Raw genomic sequence first — 17,547 nt, 5'->3', positions numbered from 1 at the left:
TTCGACAAGCAGGTGTCCACATACTTGTGGTCATATGGTGCATAAGAATAATTTAAGCTTTGATTTAAGTTTTTTTTTTACAAATGTTGTACAATGAACTGTGTTACCATGTTGTACAATGAACTGTGTTACCAGTAGCAACTGCTAAATCGCTCGCCTAAGAATGAACATAAATAAAAAGCCAAAAGAATGGAAAATAAAATAGCTCTCAATGCCCAACTATACAGTGATGTTGAGGAAATTATGTTGTCAAAATGTTAGATTTTTCCCCTCAGTTGGGTCTTAATATTTTTTCCTAATGGGAGCAACACTACAAAGTTTGAGTCGGTTTTCTTTTTGGTTCAACACTTAACGTCTGTGGAGTGGGGTGAGTGCTAACTGACACAAGATCGTTTCTTCACCCTCTCCAAAAAAAGACATAACGCAGAAATGTTTTTCGGGACCTCACGGTGTGATAGCTCCGATAATTGATTATTGATAGATTAAAGCTTTTGTTATTCCCTTGGATGTATAGAGAAGGGTCCCCAGAGGGATTTCAGCACACAAATGGAAGGGCAAATCTCATGGTTAGACGACTAAATCCTTGGAAACTCCAGTTTCCCATATGAAACAAAATTAATACCATAACTGACACACTGTACATATTGATTGAGTCCCAAAAGGCACGTTTTCCTATTATAGTGCACTACCTTTGACCAGAGCATTATGGGCCCTGGTCAAAAGTAGTGCACTATAAAGGGAATAGGGTGTCTTTTGGGTTGAAAATAATACATGGGTGATGTAGTACTTTTAAGCACCATCGCGCAAAACACAAGGTCAACCCATAACACAAACATTATGGGAATAGAGGGTGGTTCTCATGGTTCTCAGCCATCCAAAACCCCAAGACAGGTGTTTATTTCTATCCAATCTCAGCACACTTCCAACCTATCCACTTTGTTTCTCAGTTCCATATTAATAACCATAGACATTTCCGGAAAAAACACCAGTGGCAAGAAAGGAACACATCCAAAATAGATCGAGGCACTTAAAGGTGAACCAAAATGAATAGATGGAAGGTGTGGCTAAGAGGAGGAATCGTGGTAGTGATGAGGATGGGAGGGGCCAATGTTTTTTTAATGTACTGTATAAGAACCTTGGCATAACCCTGGACAACAACCTGTAGTTCTCTGCAAACATCAAAGCAGTGACTCGCTCCTTCAGGCTCATGCTCTATAACGTCCGTAGAGTATGACCCTACCTCACACAGGAAGCGGCACAGGTCATCTCCCGTCTGGACTACTGCAACTCGCTGTTTGTTTGGCTCCAACGCTTGTGCCATCAAACCCCTGCAACCAGAATGCTGCGGCCTGTTCAACCTTCCCAAGTTCTCCCATACCACCCCTCCCCTACGCACACTCCACTGGCTTCCAGTCAAAGCTTGCATCGACTACAAGACCACGGTATTTGCCTACGGAACAACAAGAGGAACTGCCCCTCCCTACCTTTGGGCTATGCTCAAACCCTCCACCCCAACCCGAGCACTACATACCACTTCTGGTTTCTTGGCCCTCCCGTTCAGCCCAGTCCAAGCTCTTCTCTGACCTGGCACCCCAATGGTGAAACCAGCTTCCTCCTTAAGCTAGGTCAGCAGAGTCCCTGCCCATCTTCCGAAAACATCTAAAACCCTACCGCTTCAAAGAGTATCTGAATTAGTGCAGTCATCTTAAGATAGCTAGGTGGGACAACCTACGGGGGGGGGGGGTGCTGTGTGATTATTTAAATTACTCTGTACAAGGGCATCTGCTAAACGATTAAAATGTAAAATGCTTACTCTGCATAAAAATTACTACTGCCACCAGACAGTGACTTGACTTGTATCAATTCACCCTGTTTGGGATGTGTGCCACACAAACAGTGTCCCAATTGGAAATACCCAACATCACTTCAAAGTGTTTTACAAGATTGTCTTCCACAAGAGAGAGTTAATTAAGTTCTGTTAGCTGGTTTACGATTTCAAAACAGGCAATCGTCACAGTCTAGTTTAAGATACATGTGGGACTGTCATAAAATAGGTTTTATCAAACAAAACCAAAATAACACCCTCTTTCTCATTGTTCCCATGGTATTTATTACATCAGTGATGCCATTAGATTGATGATTCTGCTTCATTTTGAGATCAGTGTGATTGTTAGTTCTACCTCCGGATACCCGTTTGAGTTGTATCTGCTTCGAAACTGCAACATGGGTTGTTAATTCATCCCCCTTTGCCTCATAAAAAGCTATTGAGAATTTCCTGGGTTGTGTTCATTAGGGCACACTAAGCAAGCAAAACCTTTAGGAGGGGAAAGCGAAAGTGTGTTTTTCATTGGACAGGTACAACCAGCTAGAACCTCCATGTTTCAATCTGCTTCAGAGCGTTTTCTTCCATTTCGTGCCTACTGCACACAACCCAGTGTCCAGTCTCTAAAGCTTAGATAGGGCAGTATTGAGCCGCATGTTAATATACTATATGAAGTGGCACGCCATTTAGTCCTCTATTAGAATGACAGACCTGCCTTTTCCCCCTCAGAAACATGTCTTGAACACTGCCTTCCTCCATTCACCAGGGAAGGTTAAACGCGTACGAAGAGATTAGCACAGAATGTGTCCAATTTACGCTTAAAAGCCAATCCTCTTACTGCACTGTTAGGCCCCTCACATATGGACACATACTGTATAACTATCACCATAGAACAGGTGGGGCCATCATAGAACAACACAGATGTAATCAACTAAGAATAACCATAATATTGCCTAACTTTTCTAGCACTGGACCACAGGTGGCTGGTGACACCTTAATTGGGGAGGATGGGCTCATATATTGGCTGGAACGAAATAGAATCAAACATGTGTTTGATACTATTCCATTCCAGCCATTATTACTACCCATCCTCCTCTCACCGGCCTCCTGTGCAATGAATGGTCAATTATTGAAAAGTAAAAATAAAAGAGAGCCGCACACTCTTGGAGCTCAGATGCAAAAATTTAATACCAACGTTTCGACAGCCAAGCTGTCTTCATCAGGGTATAATCACAAACACTGCGGGATGACTCGTTTATATAGTGTCAAAGGACACAGGTGTCTGTAATCATGGCCAGGAGTGGCCTAATATCATTGGTTAATAATCAAATATTAAAATGTCATACAAAGAACAGCATACAAACAAATGGATAGCATACGATCATAGATTAATTTGACTATACAAGTTTACACACAATTACAATGGCAAAATCACAATAATCACAAGAATGGAGGCAGGCCACTCGATTTCGTCACTGCGTTATATTGGCATCGAACATGTCACCCTCCCTAGGAGAGGGCGTGACCTTGATAATTTATTGTTAAAACGAGAGGCTGCCTGGATCTTTAATTTAAAGACCCTTGCGCCCTTCGGTCTCAACGTAGACTTTGATCTGAAGCCATTCTTGTGATTATTGTGATTTTGCCATTGTAATTGTGTGTAAACTTGTATAGTCAAATTAATCTATGATCGTATGCTATCCATTTGTTTGTATGCTGTTCTTTGTATGACATTTTAATATTTGATTATTAACCAATGATATTAAGCCACTCCTGGCCATGATTACAGACACCTGTGTCCTTTGACACTATATAAACGAGTCATCCCGCAGTGTTTGTGATTATACCCTGATGAAGACAGCTTGGCTGTCGAAACGTTGGTATTAAATTTTTGCATCTGAGCTCCAAGAGTGTGCGGCTCTCTTTTATTTTTATTTTCAAGTTTCTACTCCGCTAGCCAGCACCTCGTCTTTATAGGTGTGCGTTTCTTTTTCTTCTAGACAATTATTGAAAAGTGCCTTAACTTCATGAGATTCAATGTCTAATTCGACTTGAGTTCAATGGATGTGGAAAAGTGGTGACCTGTGCTACACAGCCTCAGCATGAAGAGAGCCAGCGTTGTGACATGGATGACGGACGGTGGCTATGTTTGTTTTTGTGTTCGGGCCCGCTCTACTCTGATCCCTAGCATGGTTTCATGGGGGTTCCCAGGCTTTTGCCCTCCAGGAATCTGCTCCAATGTCTCCCTAAGGATATATGCTTTAATTTTAGTGGAAAGGAATTTTCTTTTGACTGGGTTTATGTGTGTGAATGAGTAGGGCGGGGTTAAGTATGTGTCAGGCACTGCTCACGTGACTGTATCTTTGTGTATTTTCAATGTACAAAATGTGTACATTTGTACATGTTTATTTTCTATGTAATATGTGTGGGTCTTTTAAGTCTAAAAGGTTTACAGTATGTCTGACCCTTCATTTGACAGTCCAGACCACAATATGGTTTAGTTACCCCTTTGGACTCATCTCCCTAACCACTATGTCTGGGAGCCAATCCCCCATGGCAAAGAGAAGTCATGACCCCAGGAATGGAGCTCTCCCCTCTAACCTCCCTCCTTCACCGCAGAAGCCCAAACTCTCAGACAAACATATACAGACCAACCCCAGGACTGCCATAAGATCCAAACGTCCACATACACGCAGCCTTTGTCCTGCCTACTGCTAAAGTATTAGAAATATGTATGACTAGATAATAGGAATACATCAAAACGGAAACAAATAAAATACCCAAGTGGGCTGCACTATGTGAACTGTGTGGCCTTGTTCTTCCATGGAGTTGTCTGAACCACTGGCTTACGGTCAGAGGAATGACCCCTTATGCCAAAAGATACATGGGGACCTGGGGAATAAGGGATGAAGGACAAAGGGAGGAAGTCTTTCCAGGCTAAAAACACAGGTGTCGCCGCTCGTCTGTTTTGCCTGTTGTCAGTCCTATAGTCAGTTGCGCATCATATTTTCTTTTACACGCAACACTTGCTAGCTACCGATTTGCTTTGAGACCACTCCAATACATCGTTCACCATTTTAAGTGCTGTGTACATTCATCCTCATGTTACAATTACACCGAGATCCCACAGGATGGGATGGTCGCAAATCACAAAGTCAAAAGAAAAGAGACGAGAAAAAGGATGCCCCTTCAATTATATGTATTATTGTTATTATTTAATCGTGACCCCCAAATCTTAGTACCAGTAACCACCATTTTGACCAGAATGGAGTTAGCTGCTTGTGGTATAACCAACCTAGCACATTATTATTATTATTAGAGGATAAAAGTGACAATGCATTGCGTTAACACCATTGGAATATGTACCATTTTATCAATGTGTTAGGAAACATAGATGATACATGACAGAGGACGTTTGCTTCTAAATATAAATATATAAATGGCTTCCTAATTGCAGTGTTTTTAGTATTTGTGTATGTATATATATATATATATATATATATATATATATATATATATATATATATATATATACACACAGTACCAGTCAAAGGTTTGGACACACCTACTCATTCAAGGGTTTATCTTTATTTAGACTATTTTCTACATTGTAGAATAATAGTGAAGACATCAAAACTATGAAATAACAAATGTGGAATCATGTTGAAAACCAAAAAAGTGTTAAACAAATCAAAATATATTTCAGATTCTTCAAAGTAGCCACCCTTTGCCTTGATGACAGCTTTGCACACTCGTGGCATTCTCTCAACCAGCTTCATGAGGTAGTCACCTGGAATTCATTTCAAATAAAAGGTGTGCCTTGGAAAGAAATTCCACAAATGAACTTTTAACTTCTTAATGCGTTTGAGCCAATCAGTTGTGTTGTGACAAACACTGTATATAGTGTTTTTCTGTTGCTTTGGCACAGGGTACTCCCGAAACAATCCTTCTCTTCTTCAAATTGTTGAAGACAAATTAATAGTAAAAGCTGAACTTGGGGCACGGGTACTCTCCCACGTATTTGTACTGGGAAGTGTTGTGCTCTCGTTCCGTGAAATTCCGTCTGGGAGTGAGTCCTCGGGAATGCCACATGGTAGAGGCACTTGGGAAGAGAGTGTTCCCAAAGGCAGCCGATGTGGCCATGTCTCCTGAGCAGAAGTCCCCATTGTGTCACCTCAACATCCTACTCCCAAATCCTGCATGGGCCTACACCAGCAGCAAAGCATCTGCTGCAAAAATGTTAGCAGTTTTTGGGAAGTACTCCTTGTGTCTTTACATTCACTACTAGAAGAAGTAAAGCTACTACCAACTAGTATAAGCACCACGAGAGTAAGAGACAGAGCGAGAGAGGAGGCTCCACAGAGAACCACTGCTCCCTGCTGGGCTCAAGGAGTCATTACACCAAATAGCAAAAACTCACAGAGCGATGCAACCCATCAAGGGACAAATAGAATAGGTTGCCATGGCACCGTAAGGTCGGGTAGGCAGAGAGCTCCTGTATATTTTGTAAATAGTTGTCATTAATCGCTTTAATAGAATTTTCCCTACAAACTTTGGGTTTTATGAATGAACTAATAGCTTATTATTATAGTCTGAATCCAGCATGTTTTAAAGGCTGAAATTGGCGGTTGTTTTTTGGCTAGCTAGAAAACTAATGTTAGCTTGCAAGTATGTAATGTTTTGTATTGATTTGATTATGCCTACTTTCCAGATGTTGAGGATTGAGAGAAGCCAGAATACAGAGGTGTAAAGAGATGACAGATGACTGGCTAATCCTGAATTACTATTGTTTGTCTTGTGACTGCCAAGTGGGTGCTGCATTTTGGTATTAGTGAAAAGTAGTTGGCTAGCTAGTCCAGTGGCTATTAGGGAACTCCAACTTCATCTGATTGAGTCCGACTACCAAACCACAGACGGCGTGGATGGCGAGACACCGTGACGACAACGTGCTGCCTGCTGCTTCCACTTTGACCACCTCTTCCCTCCGCTGACCACCTCAATCATGCCATGCACTTTCTCATTATGTTTATTTTATTTTTATTGTTTGTTTTTGTTGTTGCTTTACAACGCTTTGAGCTTTCCTTTATGTAATGAAGAGCGATATAAAATTATTATGATTAGAGTATGTACGTGTGTGTGTGTGTGTGTGTGTGTGTGTGTGAGTGGAAGAGCACAGTGAGAAAGAGGGGGATAGACAAAGAGAGACATGGAGCACAGTTCTGGAGAGATGTGTTCAAATGGGGATAGAGAGGTGGTCTAAAGAGGAAAGGGAGTCATGTCACAGTGGTCTGTCTGTCAGTCAGTTTAAGTGTCTGTAGTCCACTTCTGAAGATGGGGTCAGGTGTCTTGGTGGAGTTTTGAAGAAGAGCAATTCTCATCAAACTAAAAATCTACTTTCCTTCCGATGGGTTGTGTGGCTGCTATATCAAAACGGCAATCCGACACCCACAATCTTACCCTCTGACCCTTAACCTCTAGAGTTCACCGGTGAGGAAAACAGTGCCAACATTGTTTGTTGTCTCCCTTTCACCTATGACTCCTGGGGGCCAGGGGTCATTAATAGTTGACCTTGGTGACCGGTCTTTCGCGGCCACCCCCTTCCACTAGCTGGTTGACCGAACGCTTGCGGTTGCGCTTGAGTTTGGACAGGTCCTTGTCAAAGACCTCGCCGGAGCGCAACGCCGACACCAGGTCGTCAAACTCGCCCCCCACCTCGTCAGTGGCGCCACCCTTCTTGGCCCGCCGTTCACGCTCTCGCTGCTCCTTCAGCTATAGGGGAGAGATATAAGGGGGGGGAGAGACACATAGTTATAGACAGACAGGACATTGAACAGAAGTGCAGATAGAAGTGCTGATGGGAAAACAAAACAGAGAAACAGCCAGCCATATGACAAACACAGACAAACCAAAAACACAGGGAAAACCATTGGTGACTAAGAAATTATTTTTAAACCTCCCACTTTGGGCTAGATGTTTTAATGTGTAGTTCATACATGTATAATCCATGAACATAATTACTGTCTTACTTCAATTAGCCACTAAATCCTTAGTTTGAAAGCGACTGTTTTCATAAAGCTGTGCCATGCCATTTCCTCTATATTTCCCTCCACATGGGCCAGCACCCTAGCCATTTGAGTTCTAGCCAATGAGCGTCGGTCCCTTGCATTTGAGTGACAGCTAGCAAGAGCCTGCCCAGCATTATCCAATGAGGTTGCAGGGCGGGCCCAATGGCTCAGTGGACACCGCAAAGAGAGAGAGCGAGAGAGCAATGACGTGGTGCACATATCTGCACATATGTGACGTAGATCACAATTTTCAGGGACCACTTTTTTATTTAACCTTTATTTAACTAGTGCAACTTTCAGATCAACTGGCTAAAGAGTATATAAAAGTACCAGAGAATCCCTTTAACAAATGCAGAACAGAGTACAGACTTTAAGGTTACTACATATTACTAAAATGCTTATCATCCTCATCACTATATAAACATGATGTGGTTTTACTCAGGCTGCAAGGTTGTTCTGTGTCTATGTGTGTCTGTAAGCATGAGTGCAGGGGAATGGATGTCTGGAGGTCTGTCTTGTTCCCAGACTTTTCCAGTTCTCCAAGCCACATTCCCATGACTGTTGTCATGAATATTCTCCAGGTCCTTCCTTGTGTGTGTCTCACTATAGCCTAAATGCCTTTCTGGTCTCTCTCTCTCACCATAACTTCCATGCGTGCTCTCCTTTCCTCCTCCTGCTTGCGGCGCTGCATGTTCTCCAGGTCCTGCCTGGCTTCGTCGAACGACACCAGGAATGTGTCGAAGATCCCAAAGAACTCATCGGGCTGCATGCGATCCTGCTCCTCCCCAAAGTGCTTCAGTGACTTGGTGAACTGCACAAGGAGAGAGAGGAAGGGATGGGAAATGTTGGAATTGCACATCTCACCCTAATGAAGGTCAAGTGACGGAAACGTAAATGTTGGAAGCATCTGAATCACCAGTGTGCAGTGTGTTTTTTCCTCTATACACCTGTTAGTACTATGTGTGTGAGTTTACCCAGTAATTGGAATTACAGATCTCAAAAGTAAGCCCAAATAAAGTTAACATAATTAGCAATGGTAGTTGGTATCGGCCAATTCGTATGGGCTGGATCGTTCGGAAATACATATTATTGATACACCTCCACCATGGACCGTGGAATTTCCCACAAATCCCAATTGAGGCAAACAATTGTAGGAAGTAAATTTGTAAAAAAAAAAAAAAAAAATCCTCTAAACCTCAATAGAGGGCTTTATAGCCAGCCTGATTCCTCTACACATAATGTCTCGTGGACAGACTAGGTAAACATAAATGGTACCATAGATCTGTCATGAAGGGATGCGTGAGATAATGAGCAGCGCTAGTTTTGGTGCTCTGGACAAATCGCGATTTCGCACTTGTTAGCATCTTTCAGATTTCGGAAAGGGGACGGGACATTTGGCCCATATACTTGCTCGTAACGTTCCAGTCCCGATCCTCGATCCCTCTCTGCTTCCCTGTAACTGATTCCCTTGCCCATTTAGCCGACATTCCCGACAGCTTGTCAAACAGTTGTCCCAAAGTTCAAGCCTGACGTTCCGCTTCCCTTCCCCCCTTGGTGCGAGTTTATATAGCTAAGAATGTAGAATGTTGATAGGTGGTTGTATGGTGTGGTGGTTAACACGTTGGTCTGATTACCCCAACATTGTAGGTTCAAATCCCAGATTGGATGACCGCATTACCTTCCATGTACATTCTGCTCCCCTTCCCCCCTATGCCCAGCTAGCCTGCCAAATGTTTGGTGCGAGAATGAATAGCTGGTGTGTACATTCCCCACACAAGCCAACACTGTGACGTCTCTCAAGGCACTGCACACCACATAAATGCATTGTAGCTGGAGACTTAATAAACGAAATATGAGGAAAACGCTCCCGAAATTCTAACACCACATCTCCTTTGCTACTCGCTGCATGAAAATTCTTGACCATTGCTACTCTCCCTTCTGGGACGGCTATAAGGCCCTCCCCCACCCTTTGGGAAATCTTACCACACCTCCATCCTGCTCCTCTCTGCCTATAGGCAGAAACTTAAACAGGAAGCACCCATGGTAAGGACTGTTCAACGTTGGTCTGAACCAATAGGAATCTATGCTTAAAGATTGTTTTGATCACGCGGACTGGGATATGTTCTGGGCCGCCTCCGAGAATAATATCGATGTATACACTGACTCGGTGACTGGGTTCAACAGGAAGTGCCTAGATGATGATGTTCCCACTGTGACGATTAGAACTTATCCAAGCCAGAAACAATGGATAGATGGCAGCATTCACGCAAAACCACAGCATTTAACCACAGCAAGGTGACTGTACAACACCCATGTTCCCAAACTCGTCCTGACCCCATTAGTCGACTGGTCGATAGGCTGTTGGTCGGCCAATAATATTTTAGTCAAGCATTTGCACACAAAAAAAGTTTTTACAGCAAAAGAATCACAAAATTCATTGATGCCTGTCTCAGTGGACATTGTGGAGGCAGTGGGGATGGCACACCAGTGTCACTAGTAGTACATTTACCATTAATTCCAATAATTTCTAATCTACAATGTTTGCTTGATTACCGTCATTTCTGTTAATGCATTGAATATATTATTATTACAGTCTTTTACGGTTCTCATTGTCGGAGTGGAAACGCTGTTTGCAGAGAGCACAACCTAGGCTTGTAAGAAACATGTTTTGGTTTATTTCATTCCATTTACGAGTTATCAATTCATTCATTGTGTTTTGTTTGGAGTGCTCCTGTCAATGTTGAGTAAGGACCTGATTACGCAGAGAAGTAGTGCTCTGTGTCCAGTATGATGGAAGTTAGCAAATTATAACGTGTTTTAGCACAGTGACTGGATGTCTATGCTATCATTTGTTATTTGCCATCATGCTATCCACTAGTTCATCTGACTCTGGGGAAGTAGATTAAGGGCCTCATTGACAAAATCCTGAAGTATCCCTTTAATAATGTTTACATACTACACATATATATCTACTGCTGTACAACTTTTTGGATTATTTTGTGCTTGTTGAGATTTACTGCATTGATAAATGGGAACATAATCATTCCACTGCACCGATGACATTACTTTATTTAATCATTAGTAAGCACTTCACTGGAATCAGTTTCCCTGTCCATGAAGTGATGTCATCAGAAATAATCCTTTCTATTACTTTAGCCAGCCAGCCAGCCAGACAGACAGACAGACAGACAGACCCCCATGAATTTTGAGAAGCCTGACTGGGTTGCCTACACGTTGACTCATCCTCTCCCCAACACACACACACACACACAGCTCCGAGGCAAGTGGGTTAGATAGAGTCTGGCCTGGTGCACACAGAGGTTATTTTGTTTTATAGCAGCAAATGGAGCTTTGGCTCAGGCCTTTTCCTGTGACCATTTTCCCCTCCTTTTTACAGTGCTCCTTGAACAAATAATTAGGAGGACAGACGTTAACACAGACGAGGCTCTGTGATGGCAACGAGTGCCCTTCCCTCTCTTTTTCTCTCTCTCCGTCTCTCTTTCCATCCTTTACATGCACACATACCACATCAGTCCTCATGGCCATGTGACTCACTGACACACACACATAATCGAAAAATACTGCAAAACATAGCAACTGCCTTCCCACTCAAACATTCCCATATGCATTCCACTACAACCCGTTGTCCCCTACAGAGTTCAAAAAGCCTTTCTCTCATTCCCTTAGAAGGAGGTTACAGAGGAGACCAACTACATTTCAACAGTAATACATCTGATAAACAGAGAGAAACGAATTCAACATCGGGGTTCCCCGGCCTGTTCAAGTCAAGTCAAATCAAATCAAATTGTATTTGTCACATGCAGATGCTATTGCGGGTGTAGCGAAATGCTTGTATTTCTAGCTCCAACAGTGCAGTAGTATCTAACAATACACACAATCTAAAGTAAAGGAATGGAATTAAAAATATATAAATATTAGTAATCACACAGGGTTGGAAAGATGCACAAAGGTTCCTCTCTTCCCTCTCTTACTCACCACCAACTCCTCTCTCTCTCTCATACTGGTTTGGCAAGAGTATTCTGAATGGGATTGGAGCCATTAATGTTCATGGTTGAGAGGGGACACTACCTTGTCCTTGGCCTACTTCAAGGGGTTGAGAGGTTAACGGTTTCTACCTTGTCCTTGGCCTCGTTCAGAAGGTCTTCTAGCTCAGAGAAGCTGAAGCTGGCCACTGTGATGAAGTCCCCCACCACGGGGACAAACTTGTCCCCCCGGTCCGTCGTCCTGCTCTGCTGGTACTGCAGCTCCTGAAGGGGGAGAAAGGGATGTTATCATTTCACTTTCTTTTTCACTCACTTTTTCTGTTGTTAGTCTTTGTAACATACGCTCTTGTATGCACAGAAAATGTTTTATTCTTTCTCTTAAGTGAGGGAGGTATTACCTAGGAATGTGTGTCGTAAGTAAAGACATCGAGACAGTCGCCAGATGCTCATCACAAGCACAGACAGACATAGACAGACAGACAGGCGGACACACAAATGATTGACAACTCACAGTCTCTATAGCCTTCAGTCCACTCTTGATGTTGTGCACCTCTTTCTCTAGCTCAGCCAGACTGATTTAGAAAAGGAAGACGTTCAGATGTCAGTTATTATTTAATCCTATCCCACTATGGGTTAAGTATATTGGGGTAATAAGGCATAATCTAATCCTAGATCAACCTCTCCCTTGAGCTCCCATAGAGCAGCACCCTATTTCAAATAGCTTTTGAATGGTACCTCAGTAAAGTGGAGTAGGATAAAGTTGCGTCTAGACACTGATCTAAGGTCAGTTTTGGGTGCGGCCTAATGGTTAAGGTTAGGATTCGGTTTGAGGTAAACTGATCCTAGATCTGTGTCAAGCAGGCGGTGGGTACTTACTTGACTTTGGCTGCCTCAGGTATGCTGAGCAGGTCCTGCTGGATGTGGAGGATGTCAGGGTAGTTCTTCTCAAAGATCATGATTAGGTAGTGCAACATGGTGATGTTCCTGTTTCAACACACATTAGAATGGATAGTGAGAGAACACACGTCATTGAAATCACTCTCTCTCACACACAGAAACACACACTTTCTCTCACCCTTACAAACGCCCTCTCACACTCACACATTTGATCTGCAAATCTCTGCCCACAACCCCTCGCCGTTCGTGCAACCGTTAGTTAACCCCTCGTGTGCCCGCTCTGACCTGTCTATGCTGGACTTGGTGTCTGCGATCTTGTTGAGGGATGACACCTTGAAGCCGTAGGCGTTGCCCCGCTGACCTTTGTTCATGAAGTTGCCGAATGCCAGGACCACCTCCAGGGTCTGAGTCAACCTCTTACTGCGGACCACCTCCTTAGAGGCACTCAGTATGGCTGAGAGAGAGGGGGGTTGAGGGAGAGCTGTATGTGATAGCTATAACATATAAGACTACATTTAACAATGCTAGACATGAAGTCCATAGTAGATGACGGTTCAACTCCAGCGAGCAAGGGAGAGAGAGAGAGAGGGTGGTTGGGAACAATTGCAATGCATCGTGACAGCTTTCACAAACTGCATTCAACACTGAAAGACATCCTTAGTAGCTAAGGTTTGAACCTCAAACTCCGCTGAGAGAGAACAATTGCAATCTTTGTAATAGCTATAACATGGTGAAGATCTCAAATGCGTACTCCTTGCGTCCTCTCTTATCTTCTCCTTCTCAAAACCTATTGGATAAGAAAGCCAGAAGTCCCTCCCCTCTGATGACTTCCTCTAATGGGTTTTGAGAAGGAGACAAGGTGAGAGGACACGAGGAGTATGCAATTGAGATCTTTCCATAGACGACATCCATGACGTCTTAGCTGAGGGTTCAACCTCAAACTCCAGCGAGAGAGAGAGAGAGAGGGCAAATAACAACGTGTCATGATAGCTAATACATAGACTACAATCATTATGCAAGATGTCCACAGTAGCTAAAGGGTACATCCTCAGACGCAAAGGAAGAAGAGAGAGTGTTTCTTTGACTTAAAAGGAACAAAACCACAATACAGATCTACGGAGTACTAATAGAACAAAAGCCATCCCCATCCTAATCTATTTCTCCCTGGAGTGAGAGTTGGCATCACAGAACAGGCCGCATCTCTTCAGAGATCTCTTTCTTCACTTTAAAAGGTTAATCTGCAGCTCAAACAACATAGGCTGTTATCCCGCCACTGTTTTGGTAAATAGCTGAGAAAAAAACTAAAACAGAACGCAATTAATACAGTAACATGAGTGGAGTTCAGGAGGGTGCAAATTTGTTCCAGATAGAAATGTCTCCTCCATAGCAGAGATGACCTATCTGACAGAGGAGGATGTATATTCTACATGTCGTATTTATATCTGAATGTTTGGTAGCATTGAACCCAAAACACGACACAGGTCAGGTGGAGCCAATGTGGTGGTGGGGATACTTGAAATGAGACAACATCATCCTCTGCCTATCTCTTCCCCCTGGGAACTGAAGTCCCTGGCTGGATGGATGTAAAAAATATATTTTTTTTAATCCATATTGTTATTATTATAGTCCGTTCTCCTGCGAGGAAGCTTGTAAAACACTGGCTTGAAGCTAAACGTTTTGGTTGGAATTAAAGGCTAGACACACTATGTAGCTCCTATAAAGTCAGTTGATGGACTGAACGTCCTGCATGGGCCTTGGAAAACAGTAAGACTACTTAAGGACTTCATAATACATTCATAAGTACATAAGCAGTTCATAGATGCTTCATAGATGTCAACAATCTGACCCCTTGATGTTTCCTTTACTCCTATCTACTTCCGACAATGACAATTGTGAAGGGAACAAAATCAGGTTTAGTGAAAAGGTAGAGAAGAACCTTTTCACACTGTCAGAGCCACCTACTGTACTGCAAAGAGTGATATTTATTTTAAAAAGCCATTGTCAAAACACACCAATTCACCAAATACTTCCAGACGCAGTATGAAGCAGACAGTCTGTGAAATATAGACATCGTCAATAGTTACATGACTGAATCCTACTTGTACAATATCTGTCTCATTCCATTCCAGAACCCACAAACTGTCCTCATCCTGCATGGGCGTCATGGAGAGGTTCTGAAATAAATCCCACTGAGCGTGTATAAGGGCTGCTTATTTCCTCCATCAAAAGTTGGCTCTGAGGTTATGATAGGATTACTTGTCTTATATCTTATTCAAACGTTATTAAAGTGTGCATGTCTTAATGTCATAAGCCTGAGTAGAAACCTCTAAAACAAGCACACACATACAAGGTCACATTCTCACACACTGTTGGGGAATAATCAGAATTGGTTGGTAACATAGATAGGATGTTTTATTTTCATGATATGCTTATGAGTTATTTCTCATAAGAATGTATTTTGTTGTACTATAGTGGTGGCCATTGGCAGTTATCTGTTCTCTGTCAGGACTAAGTTGCTTGGGCCGCAGAGAGGGGAGAGGTCAAGGTGTCATCATGTGTAAACATATCTTTTGCTACACTGTGTCTGTGTGCCAGTCACGCCCTACTTTTCCCATCGGGGAGAGGAGGATGGCAGTGTCTGGAATCATTCTATGCTCCCTTTTTTGTTGCCCCTATCTTAACCTATAGCCTCACTCTCCTCTCCGTGAGCTTGTCCAGGATTGGTTGTATTTAGAATTGGTTGTATCTAAATGACAATTTGATATATATCATAGGGTGGGGGTAATGTCTTGGTACCATTTTGTACCAAGGACGAATTAAGAGTTTTGTTTAGGAGACCAAACTGAACGATAATTTATAGCCAACTCTGTCTGGCTAGGGGATACTCCTCTCTGAAGTAAAGTCTTTCTTTGTGTAAGTTCCTAAGACCTGTGGTTTGTCATGTCATCTAGGGGGGGTGGATCTTTGCTATAAAGGATCCCATTTGCCATTATGTTGGGACTCTCAACTTTTCATTAGAGATACTGAACTGTTGAAAGTCAAAATGCTATTGCAAAAGCTTAATTATTATTGAAGGTGAAGATTAAGCATAACTCTGATTGGTGTGTGATTTGCTCCCTCATCATTTGGTAATTAAGTAAATTTCCACGACAACACGCACAGTCAAATCATAGGCAAATACACACACACATTCTCACTCACAAATGCACGAGCACACATATGCACATGTGTGTACTGCATGCCTTTTGCTGGAAATCTTTACCCATGCAGCACTTAGAAGGGAACAGCAGTGTTTATGAGAACGCCTCTCCCCTCTCAAAAATTGCCAGCTTTCCAAAACAGCCTCCCTGGTAACTTCAGTCTATTTCAACTGGAGAAAAAAAAAAGTCCACAAACGGTCCAAACACACACATGGGCATGCACACATAAGTTCACGTGCACACACACACATACACACGACTCACACATACCGTACACACACATGCTCACAAACACAAAAAGCTCAGAGAAGTGCTTTGCTAGATGTATAATTAACAGACTTATTGACAATTCCTCTCCTCCTACTAGATCTTTCTCTTCATTGTGGTTTCACCACAGATAACTACGGCCTTTTAATTTATAATAGTCTGTGATGACTACTCTCCTCACATTTCCTCTGCTATTTCAGTTCATCTATAGGAGCCTTTTCAAGAACATTCAATGTACCCAATGTGAATCCAAATGAAGATACGCTCTTTGGCAGAGGCTTTTGTCTATAGCAACTTATCAGTGAGTGCATACATTTTTGTATGGGTGGCCCCAGAGGGAATCAAACCCATTACCCTAGGGCCATAAACTTACTAACTGAGCCACACAGGACCACAAGGCCCGAGTGTCTTTGACTAGCTACTCAATTGTACCTTCGACCTTGGGCTTGGTTTCCGCCAGGCGCTCTGCAAACTTCTTCTTGAAGTACAGGGCCTGAAGTCTCTGCTGGTAGTGGTCAATTCTAGAGGTGGGATTAAAGAGGGGATGAAAGGGACAGGATAGAGAGAAAAAAACACACAAAAAGATTTGGAGTTAATGTTGTCCCCAGGGAGAATCATTTCAAAACGAGAAAAAAAGCATGCTCCCTTCAAAAAATATCCTTGCAACATTTACCCAGAGCTAACGCTGCAGATAGTGATACTGGGTGATTTGAAAAGTCATAGTTAATCAATCAATAATATAATAATACTTTTAGCAAAAATGTTAATCTATAATTTACAATCTGTAGAAACTATGAGAATAGAAAGTTCATAACTTTTGTGAAGCATCACAGCACAGTTGAAAATTAGATGGCAAATAGAAATCCAATACAGATGGTGTTATGACATATAGATGGGAGGGGTTGAATGGAACTGAAGGGTGGGACTAATAACAACACGATAACTAATGTCAAATATACTGTCTGTAAAACATATTTACTGTAGGTTCAGAACTTTTGTGCAAATAGCACAGTTAAAAATATATGGCAAATAGAATCTCATTGGAAATGGGGTGTTAGCAAAATGGCGAAGCTCACCTGCTCATCTCGAAGAGGAAGCGGTCAGCACGGGCCATGCGCTCCAGCTCGTGTTTGTGCTCTTCCAGGAGGTCAATGTCACTCTTTTCAGGGACAAACTTCAGCAGCTACACAAGCACAAACCCAGGAGGAACTCAAATCAAAACCCACGTTTTCTTATAACGCATCTAAGAAATGTCAATGTAGTTATTAGCAATACACGATTGATTACTTGAA

The 17,547-nt window shown here is 42.5% G+C and overlaps 1 protein-coding gene across 1 annotated transcript in view; it reads right to left on the bottom strand.

Moving 5' to 3' along the window:
• Positions 1 to 5,364: 5,364 nt before the first annotated feature.
• Positions 5,365 to 17,547, bottom strand: part of daam2 (dishevelled associated activator of morphogenesis 2) — a 223,168-nt gene continuing 210,985 nt past the window's right edge. Inside the window, 8 exon segments of the mRNA XM_064925631.1 lie at positions 5,365 to 7,591; positions 8,528 to 8,698; positions 12,024 to 12,155; positions 12,403 to 12,463; positions 12,768 to 12,875; positions 13,074 to 13,242; positions 16,688 to 16,776; positions 17,332 to 17,438. Of these exon segments, the coding sequence (XP_064781703.1) occupies positions 7,379 to 7,591; positions 8,528 to 8,698; positions 12,024 to 12,155; positions 12,403 to 12,463; positions 12,768 to 12,875; positions 13,074 to 13,242; positions 16,688 to 16,776; positions 17,332 to 17,438 (1,050 nt within the window). The 3' untranslated portion in view covers positions 5,365 to 7,378.

This window comes from Oncorhynchus masou, chromosome 2 (genome assembly GCF_036934945.1).
Source record: "Oncorhynchus masou masou isolate Uvic2021 chromosome 2, UVic_Omas_1.1, whole genome shotgun sequence".
NCBI lineage: Eukaryota > Metazoa > Chordata > Actinopteri > Salmoniformes > Salmonidae > Oncorhynchus > Oncorhynchus masou.
This window is presented reverse-complemented; position numbering and strand designations above follow the sequence as displayed.